The sequence below is a fragment of the Gorilla gorilla genome, chromosome 16 (genome assembly GCF_029281585.2).
Source record: "Gorilla gorilla gorilla isolate KB3781 chromosome 16, NHGRI_mGorGor1-v2.1_pri, whole genome shotgun sequence".
Classification (NCBI taxonomy): Eukaryota; Metazoa; Chordata; class Mammalia; order Primates; family Hominidae; genus Gorilla; species Gorilla gorilla.
In genome coordinates, this window is record NC_073240.2 from 67,163,937 (window position 1) to 67,183,471 (window position 19,535).

The following is a 19,535-nucleotide window of genomic DNA, read 5'->3' on the forward strand; positions in this document are numbered from 1 at the left end:
GTGGCCCAGGTGGGTCTTGAACTCCTGAGCTCAAGCGATCTGCCCACCTCGGCCTCCCAAAGTGCTGAGATTACAGGCATGAGCCACGACGCCCAGCCTAATGTTGTTTTTAATTGGAAAAGTTATATATATATATATATATTTCAAAAGCCCTTTAAAGAGATTGCAGCAGCTGGGCACGGTGGCTTACACCTATAATCCCAACACTTTGGGAGGCCAAGACTGGTGGATCACTTGAGGTCAGGAGTTTGAGACCAACCTGGCCAAAATGGTGAAACCCCGTCTCTACTAGTACCAAAGGCTACAAAATGAAAAGGAAACTTAATCTGCCTCCAGGCTTCTCAGAGTTCCTCCCCGGAGACAAACGCTATTAACAATTGCTCTTTTGTGCTTACGGAAATTTTCTTTCATATAAAAGCACATATACAAATATATTCTTGGCCAGGTGTTCATGCCTGTAGTCCCAGCCCTTTGGGAGGTTTAAGTGGGAGGATCACTTGAGGCAAGGAGTTCAAGACCAACCTAGGCAACATACGGATACACTGTCTTTACAAAAAATAAAAAAATTAGCCAGTCACGGCGGCGCACGCCTGTAGTCCTAGCTACTGGGGAGGCTAAGGCAAGAGGATCACTGAGCCCAGGAGTTCAAGGTTAAAGTGATCTATGATCCAGCCTTTGCACTGGAAATGGAGTGAGGCCTTGTCCCAAAACAAAACCAAAACTCACAAAACCAAATATATCCTTCTTTTGTTTTTCTAACAAATAGTTTCTACACAATGTTCTGCTCCATTTATTTTGTTTCACATCATACATTTTGAAGATCTTTCTATACCAGCATAAATATGTCTGCCTCATTCTTTGGAATGACCGTACTGTATAGTACTTCTTTGTATAAATGTGTCATGATTTATTTGTATGTCATAATTTACTCTCCTTTTGACAGACAGACTGATTCCAGTTTCTTTTTTTCTGTTTTAAATAATGCTGCAGTAATCATGTATGTAGAAAAAGGTTTTTTGGTATATATGTCTAATAATTTTTTTCTTTTTTTTTTTGTTTTTGTTTTTGAGACGGGGTTTCGCTCGTTTCCCAGGCTGGAGTGCCGTGATGTGGTCTCGGCTTACCGCAACCTCTGCCTCCCAGGTTCAAGCGATTCTCCTGCCTCAGCCTCCCGAGTAGATGGGATTACAGGCGTCTACCACCAAGCCTGGCTAATTTTTTGTATTTTTAGTAGAGATGAGGTTTCATCATGTTGGCCAGGCTGTCTTGAACTCCTGACCTCCAGTGACCCCCCCCACTCTGGCCTCCCAAAGTGCTGGGATTACAGGCATGAGCCACCGTGCCCGGCCCCAGGTCTGATAATTTCTAAGGAAAAATTATGCAATGCTGGGTCAGTATTGGGACTTTAAACAGTTATTGCCAAAATGCCCTTTAAAGAGATTGCAGCAGCTGGGCACGGTGGCTTACGCCTGTAATCCCAACACTTTGGGAGGCCAAGACTGGTGGATCACTTGAGGTCAGGAGTTTGAGACCAACCTTGCCAAAATGGTGAAACCCCATCTCTACTAACATACAAAAATTAGCCAGGCATGGTGGTGGGCACCTGTAATACCAGTTACTCAGAAGGCTGAGGCAGGAGAATCGCTTGAACCCGTGAGGTGGAGGTTGCAGTGAGCCGAGACCAGGCTACTGCACTCCAGCCTGGGCAACAGAGCAAGACTCCCTCTCAAAAAAAAAAAAAAAAAAAAAGAGAGTGCAGCAATTATACTCCCAGCAATAGTGTATGAGAATGCCTTTTCTCCCACATGTTCAATAATATTGATAAGTGAAAGGTGATCTCTCATAATTTGCATTTCTCTAAGTGAGTAGAATATTTGAAAGCCATTTGTATGACTTTATCTGTGAACTACCTATATTGATGTATTAATACTTTCCTTATGTTTCTATTGGATGAATGATGATCTTCTTTTAATTTGTAATTGCTCTTTTTCTTTTATTTTTATTTTTTGAGACATTCTTGCTCTGTCACCTAGGCTGGAGTGCAGTGGCGCCATCTTGGCTCACTGCAACCTCCGCCTCTTGGGTTCAAGTGATTCTCCTGCCTCAGCCTCCTGAGCAGCTGGGACTACAGGCGCGTGCCACCACGCCCAACTAATTTTTGTATTTTTAGTAGAGATGGGGTTTCACCATATTGGCCAGGCTGGTCTCGAACTCCTGACCTTGTGATCCACCCATCTTGGCCTCCCAAAGTGTTGGGATTACAGGCGTGAGCCACTGCGCCTGGCTTTTTTTTTTTTTTTTAACTTGGAGTCTCGCTCTGTTACCCAGGCTGGAGTGCTGGATTGCAGTGGCGCAATCTCGGCTCACTGCAACCTCTGCCTCCTGGGCTCAACTAGTTCTCCTGACTCAGACTCCCGAGTAGCAGGGACTACAGGCACATGTCATTACACCCAACTAATTTTTTCTTTTTTTTTTTTGAGATGGAGTCTCGCTCTGTTGCCCCGGCAGGAGTGCAATTGCACGATCTTGGCTCACTGCAACCTCCGTCTCCTGGGTTCAAGCAATTCTCTTGCCTCAGTCTCCCAAGTAGCTGGGATTACAGGTGCACACCACCATGCCCAGCTAATTTTTTTTTTTTTAAACAAAGTCTCACTCAGTCACCCAGGCTGGAGTGCAGTGGTGTGATCTCAGCTCACCACAACCTCTGCCTCCCAGGTTCAAGTAATTCTCCTGCCTCAGCCTCCTGAGTAGCTGGGATTACAGGTGTATGAAACCATGTCCGGCTAATTTTTGTATTTTTAGTAGAGACGGGGTTTCACTGTGTTGGCCAGGGTGGTCTTGAACTCCTGACCTCGTGATCCGCCCGCCTAGGCTTCCCAAAGTGCTGGGATTATAGGCGTGAGCCACCGCACCCGGCCAAATTTTTGTATTTTTAGTAGAGACGGGGTTTCACCATGTTGGCCAGGCTTGTCTCCATCTCCTGACCTCGTGATCTGCCTTCCTTGGCCTCCCAAAGTGCTGGGATTACAGGTGTGAGCCACCGCGCCCAGCCGATTGCTCTTAATTATATTAAAGAAATTAGACTTTTATTATATTGCAGATATTGTAAATGTTTATTTTCTCAGCTTATCATTTGTGTACTTATATCTCTGTACAAGGTGTTTTTTCTCCATGGAGAAATGTTAAATCTTTGTGAGGTTAATTTTATTAATCTTTGCCTTTATGGTTTTGACAGTTTGTGTCTTTCTTCAAATGTTTTTCTCATTCCAAAATAAAAAAAAATTTTCCCATGATCTTATCTAGCTTTTCTAGCAGTACTTGTATGATTTCATCTTTCTTTCTTTATTCTTTTCTTCCATTTTTTTTTTTTGAGACAGGGTCTCACTCTATTGTCCAGGCTAGAGTGCAGTAGTTTGATCATGACTCACTCTAACCTGGACCTCCTGGGCCTAAGTAATCTTCCCACCTCAGCCTCTCAAGTAGCTGGGACTACAGGGATGTGCCACCATGCCTGGCTAAGTTTATCTTTTGTTAATTTTATTAAAAATATTTTCTTAAGAAATGGGGGATCTCACTATGTTGACTAGGCTGGTCTTAAACTCCTGGCCTCAGGCAATTCTCTCGTCTTGGTCCCCCAAAGTCTTAGGTTACAGGCATGAGCCGTCGTGCCCAGTCAAAGTTTTTTTTTTGTCGAGATGGAGTCTTCCCATATTGCTCAGGCTGGTCTCAAACTCCTGGCGTTAAGCAATTGTCCCGCCTCTGCCTCCCAAAATGCTGGAATCACAGGCATGAGCCACTGTGCCTGGCCTTGATTGCATCTTTGATGCACCTGGAATTTATTTAGCTATTTACTTTTCTCCAAATCAACAGGTCTTTTATTACATCATTTAAATATCACAAGTAGGTCTTAGGAGTCATCTGGCATCTTCTTTCTGTAGCTGGATAACTCTTAGATCTTATTCATCAGCCTGCTGAACAGTTCCTTTTTCAGAGACATAGATACCATTCAAAAATTTCCTGATATCGTTGTTTTAAACTGTTGTGGCTTGCTGAATCAAAGCCGCTGAATTTGAAACAAGCTCGGTGTCATTTCCTTCAAAGATTAATTCATCTTTCTGGGCTTGAGATACTGAACAAGCAACACCTGGTCTCATCCGCACCCTGTGGATGTATTTTTCACCCAAGAAATTTTGGATTTCAACAACAGACCCATTCTCCGGGATAACGACGATGATGGGGAAGTAAGCATACACAGACCTTATCTTGTAACGGAAGCTCAGTGTAACACCCTTGATCATGTTCTGTACATGACTACAAATAGTCCGAATGGTAGCCAGTTCTTTTCTGTTACCCCACCATTTGTCAACCAAGAGCCTCTTTTTTTTCTTTCCAAGAAGACTGAGTTCTACATTGATGTGATTGAAGTCCCTCCGCAGGGTTCCTCTGGGGCCATTCACGATAACTGTGTGTCCCTTCAGAGTAATGTTGACATTTTCTGGAATGTCGACAGTCTGATTAATGAGAATGGTCTTCATTCTCGCAGTAGACACAGCAAAGGACCTGGAATTTATTATAGGATAAAAAGTAGGGATACACCTTCATTTCTTTTCTTTCTTTCTTTTTTTTTTTTTTGAGACGGAGTCTCGCTCTGTCACCCAGGCTGGAGTGCAGTGGCGCTATCTGGGCTCACTGCAACCTCCGCCTCTCAGGCTCACGCCATTCTCCTACCTCAGCCTCCTGAGTAGCTGGGACTACAGGCGCCCACGACAGCGCCCGGCTAATTTTTTGTATTTTTAGTAGAGACGGTGGTGTTTCACCGTGTTAGCCAGGATGGTTTCGATCTCCTGATCTCGTGATCCACCCCACCTCGGCCTCCCAAAGTGCTGGGATTACAGGCGTGAGCCACTGCGCCCGGCCCCTACACCTTCATTTCTTTTTCAAATGGCCAGGTAGTTGTCCCTGTTTCCTTAACTAAGTACTCCATGACATTGAAAGTCCTGGCCATTTCCCAGATATCTATTATGTTCTATTGGTTTTTACCAAAAATAGTTGTGTCCAATGCTATCTCACTCTACTTTCATTTGCCTTTGGGTGTTGATATAGACGTTATGTTTTTTCTGTTTATGACAAAACAATAGAGATCTGGGCCAGGCGCGGTGGCTCAGGCCTGTAATCCCAGCACTTTGGGAGGCCGAGGTGGGTGAATCACCTGAGGTCAGGAGTTAGAGACCAGCCTGACCAACATGGTGAAACCCCATCTGTACTAAAAATACAAACATTAGCTGGGCGTGGTGGCGGGTGCCTGTAATGCCAGCTACTCAGGAGGCTGAGGCAGGCAAATTGCTTGAACCTGGGAGGCGTAGGTTGCAGTGAGCCCCAATTGCACCACTGCACTCCAGCCCAGGTGACAGAGCAAGACTCCATCTGGAAAAAATTAAAAAAATAGAGATCCTAGGTTTTTCTAGAAGTACTGTTAAAAAATATTAATTCCTACTGTTTGAAATTTCTAGAAATGAAAGTCTTTTCTTGTCCAGTATTTCATCATACGGGTGTGTCATAAATGATGTAATCATTTCTCTTCTGTTGAATATTTAGGTAATTTCAGATTTTAGCTATTTAAATAATACTATGTTGATCATTCTTCTGTATAGCTTTCATAATTTCTTTACAAGAGAATCATGGAAGTAGAATTACTGAATCAAAGTGTATGAATATTTCTGAAGAAGAAATTGTCTCCAGGAAAGCCTCTATAAATTATTCTCCTTCGGCCGGGCACGGTGGCTCACACCTGTAATCCCAGCACTTTGGGAGGCCAAGGTGGGTGGATCACCTCAGGTCAGGAGTTCAAGACCAGCCTGCCCAACATGGCGAAACCGTCTCTATTAAAAATACAAAAAATTAGCTGAGCATGGTGGCGGGTGCCTGTAATCCCAGCTACTTGGGAGGCTGAGGCAGGAGAACCGCTTGAACCTGGAAGGCAGAGGTGGCAGTGGGCCGAGATTGCACCACTGCACTCCACCTGGGCGATGAGTGAAACTCTGTCTCAAAAAAAAAAAATTATTCTTCTAGCAGATTATGTTTACATGATGAAAACTTATCACCATCACCATTTATTTAGCTCCTGTGTGTTAGGCACTATTCTTTCAAAATTTCATTTAATGCTCATAACTATTTAGTGCAGTAGTAGACAGTATAATTCTCATTTTATAGGTAAATTAACTGATGCTCAGAGAGGGTAAGTAATCAGCCAAGGGCAGAACTGGAATTAATTTCAGGTCTTTCTCTCTCAAGTTGATGCTTTTTTGTTTTGTTTGATTTTGAACCTAAGATATAGAGGTCTGAGTTAAATGTACTCCTCAATTCTTGATATGTTTTCATCACTGGTTGTCCTTGTATTTCTTCTGTGTTTTCCAGGCTGGTGTGCAAGATCATGGCTCACTGCAGCCTTGACTTCAGCTCAAGCGATCATCCCACCTCAGCCTCCAGAGTAGCTGGGACTGCAGGCATGTGCCACTATGCCTGTCTAATATTTGTATTTTTTGTAGAGATGGGGTTTCGTCATATTGCCCAGGCTAGTGTTGAACTCCTGGGCTCAAGTCATCCACCTGCCTCAGCCTTCCAAAGTGCTGGGATTACGGGAGTGACAGGAGTGAGCCACCACATCTGGCCTGTATTTCTTGGATCTTCACATTTGTGATCTAGCTACACTGTGTACAAATGGGATGAACCAGTATTTGCTAATATTCGAACATTTTTGACCTACAAATAGAGCAACCTGATATGGTTCAACCAAATATATATGTTACAGTGTTTATTATTATACATCACTGATTCATACACATATAGTTCAGTCTTATTCTTGTCTGTATGGTCAGCACTTATGTTAGGCCCTCAGGAAAAGTTGACAGAACCGATGGATCACTGCCGGTCTGAAAAGGAAATGAGGAAAACAAATTCTCCTACCTTGAACTATTCTGCAAACTTTAACCATTGGGGTAATTGTTTATCTGGGCTTCTTGGATCATGATAAGGGCTTAGGGTTTACTCAGTGGAGGCCAACCCAGCATGCATAGAATCATAATATTTCAATATTAAAAAGAATGCTCCATTTTACACAGAGTGGAAGTGAGGCCTTGAAAATTTCAATTAATTGCTCAAAGTCCTAATAGTTTTTATTTGAACTAGTAAATATAAAATTATACCAGAATTCAGATAGACTGCCTTGATAATAGATTACTTTGAAAAGTTTCAATTTTTTTTTTTTTGAGATAGTCTCACTGTGTTGCACAGGCTGGAGTACAGTGGAGTGATCTTGGCTCACTGTAACCTCCACCTCCTGGGTTCAAGTGATTCTCCAGCTTCAGCCTCCCAAGTAGCTGGGACTACAGGCACCCGCCACCACATTCAGATAATTTTTGTATTTTTAGTAAAGACAGGGTTTCACTATGTTGGCCAGGCTGGTCTTGAACCCCTGACCTCAGGTGATCCTCCCACCTCAGCCTCCCAAAGTGCTGGGATTAAAGGTGTGAGCCACCACCGCACCTGGCCTTCAATTCACTTTTTAATGTTTATTATTTTACTCTGATATTAAAAATTACGCATGTTTAACATGAATAAGGACACACTTCTACACACACATGCATACATTTATATCTATGCCTCTATATTAAAAAGTATGGGGGAAAGAAATGGGGAGATGTAGGTCAAAGAATATAAAGCAGCAGATATGTAGGATGAAGAAGTCTAGAGATCTAATGTACAACATGAAGACCATAGTTAATAACATTGTATTTTATTTGCGTTTTTTGTTAAATAAGTAGATTTTAGCTGCTCTTGTCATACTTTACACAAGCCTTTATGTGACAGTATAGATATGTTAATTCACTTCACTATAGTAACCATTTTACTATCTATATATATCCCATAACATCATGTTAGAAACCTCAAATATACACAATAAAATTTATTTTTATTTATTTAATTTATTTATTTATTTTTGAGACGGAGTCTTGTTCTGTCGCCCAGGCTGGAGTGCAGTGGCGCGATCTCTGCTCACTGCAAGCTCCACCTCCCGGGTTCACGCCATTCTCCTGCCTCAGCCTCCTGAGTAGCTGGTACTACAGGCACCCACCACCACGCCCGGCTAATTTTTTGTATTTTTTAGTAGAGATGGGATTTCACCGTGTTAGCCAGGATGGTCTCGATCTCCTGACCTCGTGATCTGCCCACCTCAGCCTCCCAAAGTGCTGGGATTACAGGCATGAGCCACCGCGCCCGGCCTATTTTATTTATTTTTGAGACAGAGTCTCGCTCTGTTGCCCAGGCTGGAGTGCAGTGGTGCAATCTCAGCTCACTGCAAACTCTTCCTCCCTGGTTCAGGCAATTATCCTGCCTCAGCCTCCTGAGTAGCTGGGATTACAGGTGCCCACCACCATGCCCAGCTAATTTTTGTAATTTAGTAGAGACGGGGTTTCACCATGTTGGCCAGGCTGATCTTGAAGTCCTGACCTCAAGTGATCTTCCAGCTTTGGCCTCACAAAGTGCTGGGATTACAGGTGGTAGCCACCACTGCACCCACCCAAAATAATTTATTTTTTAAAAAACTATGAGTTCAGGCCGGGCGCGGTGGCTCACGCCTGTAAACCCAGCACTTTGGGAGGCTGAGGTGGGTGGATCACCTGAGGTCAGGAGTTTGAGACCAGCCTGGCCAACATGGTGAAATCCCGTCTCTACTAAAAATACAAAATTAGCCAGGCATGGTGGTGCATGCCTGTAATCCCAGCTACTTGGGAGGCTGAGGCAGGAGAATCACTTGAGCTTGGGAGGTGGAGGTTGCAATGAGCCAAGGTCGCGCCATTGCACTCAAGCCTGGGCAAAAAGAGCAAAACGCCACTCAAAAACAAAAACAAAACAAAATAAAAACACCCCAAAACAAAACAAAACAAAACAATGAGTTCACACTGATACCTCCAATTCCAATACAATAGCGTAAGGTATTCTCCTTTCCCATACTTCTAACTTCATTCTACCACAGTGAGAAAGCTGGCTCTGTCATGCTTAATATATTTAGTGACTTAATCAATCATCCTGAATGCAACTAACCTCCCATCTAAGCTTCTAGGCCTTCCCCACTTGGATGCCTTGTTCTCCCCTCTTCGGCCCTATGGCTAAGACTTTGTGTAGGGCTGCCTCCCAGGTGTTCAAGCCCTCTTCATTTTCTCAGGTTCCTCAGCCTCCTTACCTGCTAGGTCACCAACACCTGGCTGTGGATAACCAGGTGTAGATGTTTCCTTTGTTCTGTACACGTTTCCTTTGTTCTGTACACCTAATGTCTTTGACACTTAATATTTTAGGATGGGAAAGGGGAAGAGGAACACTGAATGTGCACTTTTGAATGAGTATTGTGCCTCTTATCTTATTAAGCTCTTTATTCACATCTTATTTCTTTAGTAATTCACAGAACTGGAATTTTTGGATTAAAGTTCTTTTTTTTTTTTGAGACGGGGTCTCACTCTGTCGCCCAGGCTGGAGTGCAGTGGTGTGATCTTGGATCACTGCAACCTCCGCCTCCCGAGTTCAAGCAATTCTCTGCCTCAGCCCCCCAAGTAGTTGGGATTACAGGCGCCCGCCACCACGCCCAGCTAATTTTTTGTATTTTTAGTAGAAATGGGTTTCACCATCTTGGCCAGGCTGGTCTTGAACTCCTGACCTCGTGATCCACCCGTCTCGGCCTCCCAAAGTCCTGGAATTACAGGCGTGAGCCACCGCGCCTGGCCTGGATGAAAGTTTTTTTAAAGGGAGTCTTGCTCTGTAGCCCTGGCTGGTGTGCAGTGGTGTGATCATAGCTCACTGCAGCCTCAACTCCTGGGCTCAAGTGATCCTCCAGCCTCAGCCTCCTCAGTAGCTTGGACGACAGCTGCACACAACCATGCCCAGCTAATAGAGACGGGGGTCTCACTATGTTGCCCAGGCTAGTCTCGAACTCCTGGGCTCAAGTGATCCTCTTGCCTGGGCCTCCCAAAATTGGGATTACAGGCGTGAGCCACCGCTCCTGGCCCGAAAGAGTGTTTTTAAGGCTTTAAAAAAATATTGCCAACATGGTGAAAACCCGTTTCTACAAAAATACAAAAAGGATCCGGGCGTGACGGCGAGTGCCTGTAATCCCAGCTACTCAGGAGACTGAGGCAGGAGAATCGCTTGAACATGGGAGGCAGAGGTGGTAGTTAGCGGAGATCGCGCCACTACACTCCAGGCTGGGCAACTGAGGGAGACACCGTCTTAAAAAAAAAAAGTTCCCAAGTCTAAAAAAAAAAAAATCATCAATCTGCTCTCAAAAACTGTCGCAACAATTTACAATCTCATCAGCACTGAGTATCCATTTCCTTGCACCCTTCTCAGTAGTATTACCATTAAACAAACAAAATATATATGCGTCAGTTTGTTGGGCTCAAAGGAGTCTCTCGACAAGTTTCCTATTCCCCACGCTGCCTCTCCTCTGGACACAGGAAGGGGTCCTTTTCCTTATTTATTTTGTTATTTCATTTTCGTCAACACGACTCGGCTTGGGGACAGGGGTCGGGGGCAGGCCGGTTACCGCAGAGGTGGAGGCCGCGCGGCACCTGGCCTGGAGAGCTCACCACACAGCGACACAGACTTCTTCTCAGCTGGGTCCACCTGATAGCCTCGGGGCGACAGAGGGCGCCGTGGCGTCCGCGACGCACCCCGCCCCCAGGGCAGTGCGCCGCGCTCCCGTGACGTATTTCCGCGTCATCTGCCGCCGAGGCTTGCCCCCATTGGTTGTCTGCGAGGCAATAGGGGCGGAGCCGAGTGGGAGTGTGGAAAGCGCCGCATCCCGGGTGGGAGGCGAGGCTTCCCCTTCCCCGCCCCTCCCCCGGCCTCCAGTCCCTCCCAGGGCCGCTTCGCAGAGCGACTAGGAGCACGGCAGCGGCGGCACTTTCCCCGGCAGGAGCTGGAGCTGGGCTCTAGTGCGCGCGCGGCTGCGCCGCCCGAGCCGGAGGGACTGGTTGGTTGAGAGAGAGAGAGGAAGGGAATCCCGGGCTGCCGAACCGCACGTTCAGCCCGCTCCGCTCCTGCAGGGCAGCCTTTCGGCTCTCTGCGCGCGAAGCCGAGTCCCGGGCGGGTGGGGCGGGGGTCCACTGAGACCGCTACCGGCCCCTCGGCGCTGACGGGACCGCGCGGGGCGCACCCGCTGAAGGCAGCCCCGGGGCCCGCGGCCCGCGGCCCGGACTTGGTCCTGCGCAGCGGGCGCGGGGCAGCGCAGCGGGAGGAAGCGAGAGGTGCTGCCCTCCCCCCGGAGTTGGAAGCGCGTTACCCGGGTCCAAAATGCCCAAGAAGAAGCCGACGCCCATCCAGCTGAACCCGGCCCCCGACGGCTCTGCAGTTAACGGGACCAGCTCTGCGGAGTAAGTATGGGACGGGCGGTGAACCTCGGGGCCCGGCTGGGGAGGCCCGAGCCGGGGAGCAGGAGCGCGCGCCAGGCTCCGATCTGGTTTGTCACGTACGTCTGGGGCTGGCAGGGGGCGAGAAACTCCCGGCCGCCGAGGTATCGGTGACTAAGCACTGATTGTGCTCCTGACTCAGACCAGTTAGCGGATCCCGCGGGTCTCCATTCCTCTCTGTACCCCTTTTCCCGACCGTTTTAGTGGTTCCTGGCCACTGTACAGTCTTCTCCCAAGAAAATAAAAGCTAGCACGTCTCCCCTGCCTCCTCCCAGTTCTGTTCTAAATGTGATCATCTGGGAGTCTGGCCTGTAACGGGGAGAGGAGGCTAATGTTTTGGAAAGAATTAAGATCGCATCTGTGCTTTTGAGACCAGCTCAGGGTATTAAGTGTGGAGCATCATCCTCACCTTCATGCCTGACACCTGTGGGGCCTGAGTGCCTTGTTGCAGGCCAACTGCCTGGCCAGCGGGGGCGTGCTGGAAGTCTGTGTGGACTTCGTGGCTTTTCCTTGCTGACTTTGGAGGTTCCCGGTACTTGGCATTCCTGGGAAATTGCTCAAGAAAGCGGCTTTCTTCTTCGTCCTACTCTTCATTCATTCATTGAACAAACCATTTTCTCACTAATGATTTCCTAGTTTTCCGTACTTCACCAGGAGCCCCTAAACTCCTGACCTGAGGCATGAACACCATGACCTAGAAACCACATGCTAGGTGCTCCATCTCTGCAGCTTCCAGCGTTGCTTACAAACGAGCACTTTATTTCGTTAAATAATCATGAGTCTGTTTCCTGGGGGTTTCTGAGCTCCCACAACTCTCTTGGGTTATAGGTAAGGGGCAAGACTATGTGAGGGAAAGCTGCTTAGCTAGCTAGAGAAATAGCCAGAAAAGATTAGGTTATTATTATTTTTTGCCTTTTTTTGGTTGTTGTTTGCCCAACCTTCAGTAAGGATTGGGTTCTTAATCTTTTACCTGCACACTGCAGACTTTAGGAAGCTAATTGATGAAATCAGAGTAGGCTTGGACCTTATGCTCTTTGGTGATTTCTGTAACCTCCCTTCCTTTCTCTAGATTTTTAGAAAATTTTATTTTTTAAACTTTTATACAGATGGGGTCTTGCTATATTGCTTAGGCTGGTCTTGAACTCCTGGACTCTAGCGATCCTCCCAAAGTGCTGGGATTACAGGCATGAGCCACTATGCCCAGCCAACTTTCTCTAGATTTTAATAACCCGGGGACCTGTTGGCTTGATGACTTGTTCCATCCCTGTAATGATCACAAGGTCGATGGTGGACCTGTGGTGTGTGTTCAGCTGTGTTTTTCAGACCTGCTCCCAACAGACTCTCTTCTTTAGTCCCCTCTCAATCCTGTGGGGTCTATTTTGCATAATACTGACTTGTATAGGTAGTTGGATTGTATTACTGCATTGCAAACATTGTTCTTTTTTTTTTTTTTTTTTTGAGTCGGAGTTTCACTCTTGTTGCCCAGGCTGGAGTGCAATGGTGCGATCTTGGCTAACTGCAGCCTCTGCCTCCCGGGTTCAAGCGACTCTCCTGCCTCAGCCTCCCGAGTAGCTGGGATTACAGGCATGCGCCACCATGCCCGGCTAATTTTGTATTTTTAGTAGAGATGGGGTTTCTCCAAGTTGTTCAGGCTGGTGGCAAACTCCCGTCCTCAGGTGATCCACCTGCCTCGGCCTCCGAAAATGCTGGGATTACAGGCATGAGCCACCGTGCCCAGCCCATTTGTTCAGTTTTAGTATACAGTGTTTCACCCTCTTAAAATAGACTGAAAGTCATGACTGTTGTTAGGACAAGTTTTGACCACAGTGGATTCTGGCTGAGTGTTGTGGCCTCATTATCCTTTCCTATTTGATTTGGAAGTGGATACTGAGTAGAAGTACCTGTTATCATTCTGTTGTAATCGTGATACCACAACTGTATTCTCTCAAGGAGGAGGAATTTCATTAAAACAGTAAAAGCAGGATGAGAAGAAACTACCCCGGATTTGGTGGCAGAAAAATTTGGATGGTACTGGGAGAGTCTAAACAGTGGTTAAAAGGTAAGGGCTCTGGAGTCAGGCTAAGTTTGAAGCCTAGCTCTGTTGTGGTTTTTTTTTTTTTTTTTTTTTGACAGTCTCGCTCTGTTGCCCAGGCCAGAGTGCAGTGGTGCGATCTCGGCTCACCGCAACCTCCACCTCCCGGCTTCAAGCGATTCTCCTGCCTCAGCCTCCTAACTAGCTGAGACTACAGGCACGTGCCACTGTGCCTGGCTAATTTTTGTATTTTGATAGAGACAGGGTTTTACCTTGTTGGTCAGGCTGGTCTCAAACTCCTGACCTCGTGATCCTCCCACCTCAGCCTCCTAAAGTGCTGGGATTACAGCCCGGCCTCTGTTGTGGTTTTGTGACCTGGTTCAAGTCTTTTGGTCTAAGGCTTAGGTTTAGTTTTTTTCATCTGCAAAAATGGGGCTAATGATAGAACCTACCTAGCATAGTTGTGAAGATTAAATGAGGTAGTACGTAGTAAACTTCCAAAGCTGTTGGCTGCTGGTGCCTTTGTTACTGCCTAAGTGTTGGACTGAAGGAAACTGGAAGGTGATTTTCATTCATGGTGGTAGATTATGTGTTAAGGTGCCTTTGCTTCTGGACAATCAACTCTCCCTAGTTTGGTTTTTTGTACCATCTGCATCTACCTCTATGACTCATTGCTGTGTTACAATAGGAGGCATCTTTGTGTAGGCTGCCCAAGACAAACAGGGACTGTTTCCCTGTGTTTCGTAGCACTAATGAGAGGGAAAGCTGTACACATCTTCATCTTTCACTTCTGAGAGTGTTCCTCAAGCAAAATGTTCCCTATCTTGGGCTACCAGCAGAAAGAATTCTGTTGCTTTCATGATTTCTGTGATTAGACCAGGGCACAATTTTGAACGTTATCAGACAATGTGAACTAAAGAGGAAGAAAATCCATTTTGACAGTAAAGAACTCTTGGTACCAAATTGGCAAGGTAGCTTTTCCCTTGGCACCTGTGCTTACCTCTAACATAACCCTTACCCAGTTCAGAGATGGAGTTGGGTAATACGGGACCTGAAGCTGATGCAAGTTGTAGGGGTCCTCAAAGAAAAATCATGCAAAAATAGCTTTCTTTTGTGTATTTTGCAGAAACATGTGAGCATATTACTAGGGTCTTAAGTGTTAGAATGAGATAATATTATTCCTCTGTTTAAAATGTTCTTCTGGTTCTATTGCAGTTACACAAAATCCAAACTCCTTATATTGGACTATGAGACTGAGTGATCTGCCTGTTGTCCCCACCACCCCCTCCCACCAATCTCTTTAACCACATTTCCTGCCACTCCTTTCTTCCACCACACTAGTCCTCTTTCACTTCCTCTATGGGATGGTCTATATGCACTGCAGGCCTCTGTACATGCTGTTCCCTTTGCCTGGAATGAATCACTCCTCCTTCCCTAGGTAGGCAGGAAGCAGTCTTCACCTATTTGCCTAAATGTCACTTCCTCTGAGATGTTTATAAGCATCTCAGAGGAATGTAGTCCCTCTTTGTCATGTCACCTGAGCTGCTGCTTTTTTTTTTTTTTTTTTTGGTACGGGGGTCTTGGTATGTTGCCCAGGCTGGTTCTTGAACTCCTGGACTCCAGTGATTCTCACACCTCAGCCTCTTGAGTAGCTGGGACTATAGGTGGGTACTACTGTGCCTGATGCTCACCTGAGCTTTTAATAAGACTTAATCATTGTAATTTTTCATTGGGGTGTTCTTAATATTTATCTCTCCTGTACACTATAAACTTTAAGCACAGCACTGCCTTTTTGTTTTTTGAGACGGAGTCTCGCTCTGTCGCCCAGGCTGGAGTGCAGTGGCACGACCTCGGCTCACTGCAAGCTCCGCCTCCCAGGTTCGTGCCATTCTCCTGCCTCAGCCTCCCAAGTAGCTGGGACTACAGGCGCCCACCACTGCGTCCAGCTAATTTTTTGTATTTTTAGTAGAGATGGGGTTTCACCATGTTAGCCAGGATGGTCTCGATCTCCTGACCTCGTGATCCTCCTGCCTCGGCCTCCCAAAGTGCTGGGATTACAGGCGTGAGCCACCGCGCCCAGCCTGCACTGCCTTTTTTTGACTCACCACTCTGTAAGTACACCCAAAATAGTTCTGGCACATAATAGGTCCATAGATGTTTGTTGAATCAGTGAGTGAATGGAATTTCTAATATTTGCACAATGGGTTTAATAAAACTTTTTATGTCTTTTCCTTTTCTTTTCCCCTTTATGCTCATTCCTTTTTTCCCCATTCCCTTTTGTTTTAGTCACCCACTCAACCATTCTAAGATATTTATATGGTTTTATAATTCCACCTGTTAGTCTGGTTATGTGTATACCCTTGGGAAGTAGAAGGATGGTTTTGTATGTATCTGCTTAGGATTCTAAAATGTTATTGTGCTACAAATCTGCATTTCATAGACAGAATAGAATAGGTTATGTTGAGGTAACAACCACAAAATCTCAGTAATTTAACACACTTTCAGGTCAGTGGGAGGCTCTGTAGATTGGAGTCCTTTAGGGATCCAGGCTGATCGAGGCATCGTCTCTGAAGTATACCTACATGAGGAGGGAATCTTGTGAAGAGCCACATTCAGGCTCTTAAAGTTTTGCCTAGAAGTGAGCCTTGTCATTTTTGCTGCCATTTCTTTGGCCAGAGCAAATCATGTGGCCATGTTGACCTTCAAGGAGGGCAGTGACCTTTTTGGAAGGGGGAGAACGACGAATATTTGTGTTTTTTTTTAAGAAAGGGTTTCGCTCCCACTGCCCAGGCTGGAGTATAATGGTGCGTGCCACCATGCCCTGCTAAGTTTTGATTGTTTTGTAGAGATGGGGTTTCACCATGTTGCTCAGGCTGGTCTTGAACTCTTGGGCTCAAGTGATCTGCCCACCTCATCCTCCCAAAGTGCTGAAATTATAGGTATGAGCCACTGTGCTGGTGCACCAGGAGTATTTGAACAGAAGCAATGACCATCCCTAAATTTTATATCAGTTTCTTCTTTCTTTTCTTTTCTTTTTTTTTTTTTTTTTTGAGATGGAGTTTTGCTCTTGTTGTCCAGGCTGGAGTGCAATGGCATGATCTTGGCTCACCACAATCTCCGCCCCCCAGGTTCAAGCTATTCTCCTGCCTCAGCCTTCTGAGTAGCTGGGATTACAGGCATGTGCCACCGCACCTGGCTAATTTTGTATTTTTAGTAGAGACAGGGTTTCACCATGTTGGTCAGGCTGGTCTCGAACTCCTGACCTCAATGATCCGCCTGCCTCAGCCTCCCAAAGTGTTGGGATTATGGGCGTGAGCCACCGCGCCTGGCCTTAGTTTCTTTTTTTAACCAATTTTGTTTTGAGCTCTATTCATGATGCTATACAATATGTGTCTAGTTCATTATTTCTCTTGGTTGTAGAGCAGTCATGTTTGCTTGCCACATTTTACTTATTTATTTCTCTAGAATTAGACATCTTTGTTGTTTCCCAACCCCTTGCTGCCTCAAACAGTCATGACCATGCCCATCCTTGCACATCCTTGTCTCCTTTGGATGTTGTGAGAGAGTTTCCTGTGGAATGTACTCAGAAGTGGAATTGCTGGGTCTTAGGGTACATTGTCTCTCCTTCCAGGATAAGGCATATTATCTCTCTCTCTCTCTTCTTTTTTTTTTGTTTTTTTTGAGACCGAGTCTCACTCTGTTGCCCAGGCTGGAGTGCAGTGTTGCAATCCTGGCTCACTGCAACCCCTCCCCACAAGGTTCAAGCGATTCTCCTGCCTTAGCTTCCTGAGTAGCTGGGATTACAGGTGCCTGACACCATGCCCAGCTAATTTTTATATTTTTAGTAGAGACAGGGTTTCATTATATTGCTCAGGCTGGTCTCCAAGTCCTGACTTTGTGATCTGCCCTCCTTGGCCTCCCAAAGTGCTGGGATTACAGGTGTGAACCACCGCACCGGCTATTAATCTCTTTCTTTTTTTTTTTTTTTTTTGAGACGGAGTCTTGCTTTGTCGCCCAGGCTGGAGTGCAGTGGCGCGATCTCGGCTCACTGCAAGCTCCACCTCCCGGGTTCACGCCATTCTCCTGCCTCAGCCTCCCGAGTAGCTGGGACTACAGGCGCCCACTACCACGCCCGGCTAATTTTTTGTATTTTTAGTAGAGACGGGGTTTCACCTTGTTAGCCCGGATGGTCTCGATCTCCTGACCTCGTGATCCGCCCGCCTCGGCCTCCCAAAGTGCTGGGATTACAGGCGTGAGCCACCGCGCCCGGCCTAATCTCTTTCTTTAAAACAATACCGTTAATCCAGTTGCAATAGTGAGGCAGGGTACCTCTCAAGATCTCACTTTTTCTTTGACCTTGGGCAAGTCCCTTCTACTTTCTGACTCTTGGTTTCCTTATCTGTAAAGTGGAGGTGATAATTGTTTACAAAATCTTTACCATGGTGGCCTACAAGGCCCTACCTGACCAGGTCCTTAGTTTTCTTCCAGTGTCCTCTTCACTCATGCACTCTAGCCACACTGTCCTTTGTGCTGTTGGGTTGTAGGTTGGGCACATTCTTATCTTAGAATCTTTGCATTTGCCATTCCTGCTGCCTGGAAAGTTTGTCTCTCAAATACTGTATGACTTGCTTCCTCACTTCCTTCACCCCTCTGTTGAAATGTCTCTTCACAGAGGCCATCTTTAATCACTCTAATACAGAACTCCCTGTCATTTTCTACCCTTTGATTTTGCCTTATTTTTCTTTGTAGCGCTGATCACTAACTGATGTTTCATCGTGTATAAGTATTTATCTTCTTCTGCCACCCCAAGTGTAAGCTTCATGATGGTTGGGGCTTTGCCTTGTTCATTGCTCAGTGTGTAGAACAGATTCTGGCACATAGAAAATACTCAGTAGATACCTGTTGATTAAATGATTGACTAGATCCTACCTCAGAGGAATACCTTTGAAGATGTATAAAATTTCTTTGAAGGCTATAAGGTGCTGAATAACCTTAGGAGGGTTCACTGCTTGGCCTTAGTAGCGTTCATGATTTTGGATTTTAAATTGTTTCTATGTAACCCTGAAACACTCAGACTTACTTATTGCATTCAGGGTGTAGTTCATAGCCTCAGCAGTTCTGCCAGGTTTGTAAGGAACACACATCTGTTAGAGTGTGAAGGCCCTGGAGGAAGAAAGGTTGAGACAGGTTGATGTGCTTTTTTTTTGTCTCTTATGGCTCTTTCTGAGGTGTGTACCATGATAACCAGGAACTTTTTTTTTTTTTTTTTGAGAGACAGGGTCTTGCTCAGACACTCAGGCTGGAGTGCATTGGTGCTCACTATAACCTTGAACTCCTGGGTTCAGGGAATCCTCCTGCTTCAGCCTCCTAAGTAGCTAGTACTACTGGCATTTACCACCATGCCTGGCTAATTTTAAAATTTAGAGATAGGGTCTTGCTATATTGCCCAGGCTGGGCTCAAACTCCTTGCCTCATGCAGTTCTCCCTCCTTGGCCTCCCAAAAGTGCTGGGTTTACAGGCATGAGCCGCCATGTCTGGCCTGATAAGTAGGAGCTTTTGAAGTGGTTTCACACTGATTTTGTAGTTTTGAACTTGGATGCTTCTTTTGGGTAGTTGATGCAGTAACTAATACTGGTGCTGTCTTTCAGAACAGCTTCATGTGAAAAAGGCCTGCTTAAGCCTGTGTCTTTGGGAAGAACATCTCTGCTGCTGTTACAGCAGATACAGTAATAGCAAAGAAAGTCTTAAAGATGATTTAGCCCATGGCAAGGAAATATATGGGACTCTTGTTTGAATATAAACACTCACAGAATTCCAGTTTCACTTATTTATGCACCTTTCAAAGAAAGGAAGAAGATACTGTGGTAGAGTACAGTAGTCCTTCCTTATCTGAGTGGCATATGTTCCAAGACCCCTAGTGGATGCCTGAAACCACAGATATCAATAGTACCAAACCCTGCATATACTGTGTTTTTTCCTATGCAGTATATGCCTATGATGAAGTTTAATTTATAAATTAGGCATAGTAAGAGATTAACAATAAT

The 19,535-nt window shown here is 45.7% G+C and overlaps 3 protein-coding genes across 9 annotated transcripts in view; 1 reads left to right on the forward strand and 2 right to left on the reverse strand.

The window, feature by feature from the left end:
* The window catches only part of TIPIN (TIMELESS interacting protein), a 55,180-nt gene extending 43,755 nt beyond the window's left edge, over positions 1-11,425 (reverse strand). For 2 of the 7 annotated variants that reach the window (XM_004056368.5, XM_055362672.2), the window contains exon 1: positions 10,595-10,729. The gene's annotated coding sequence lies outside the window, so the exon portion shown is untranslated. Of the gene's footprint in view, positions 1-10,407 lie in introns of all 7 variants that reach the window. The other 5 variants (XM_063698636.1, XM_019010702.4, XM_055362671.2 and 2 more) reach the window with 5 other exon arrangements.
* On the reverse strand, positions 1,786-10,734 carry LOC101132018 (large ribosomal subunit protein uL6-like). The gene is made up of 2 exons (XM_055362675.2): positions 10,595-10,734; positions 1,786-4,560 (listed from the first exon to the last, which is right to left on the reverse strand). Exon 2 carries the CDS (start codon positions 4,533-4,535, stop codon positions 4,032-4,034), a length of 504 nt encoding a protein of 167 aa, XP_055218650.1. The 5' UTR covers positions 4,536-4,560; positions 10,595-10,734; the 3' UTR covers positions 1,786-4,031.
* MAP2K1 (mitogen-activated protein kinase kinase 1) overlaps positions 11,292-19,535 on the forward strand; it is a 102,532-nt gene continuing 94,288 nt past the window's right edge. Inside the window, exon 1 of the mRNA XM_004056369.5 lies at positions 11,292-11,423. Coding sequence (XP_004056417.1) covers positions 11,344-11,423 — 80 coding nt within the window. The 5' untranslated portion in view covers positions 11,292-11,343. The remainder of the gene's footprint in view (positions 11,424-19,535) is intronic.

Bases quoted from the DNA above. Each gene is read 5' to 3' on its own strand.
- LOC101132018 (XM_055362675.2), bottom strand. From the start codon at position 4,535: ATGAAGACCATTCTCATTAATCAGACTGTCGACATTCCAGAAAATGTC.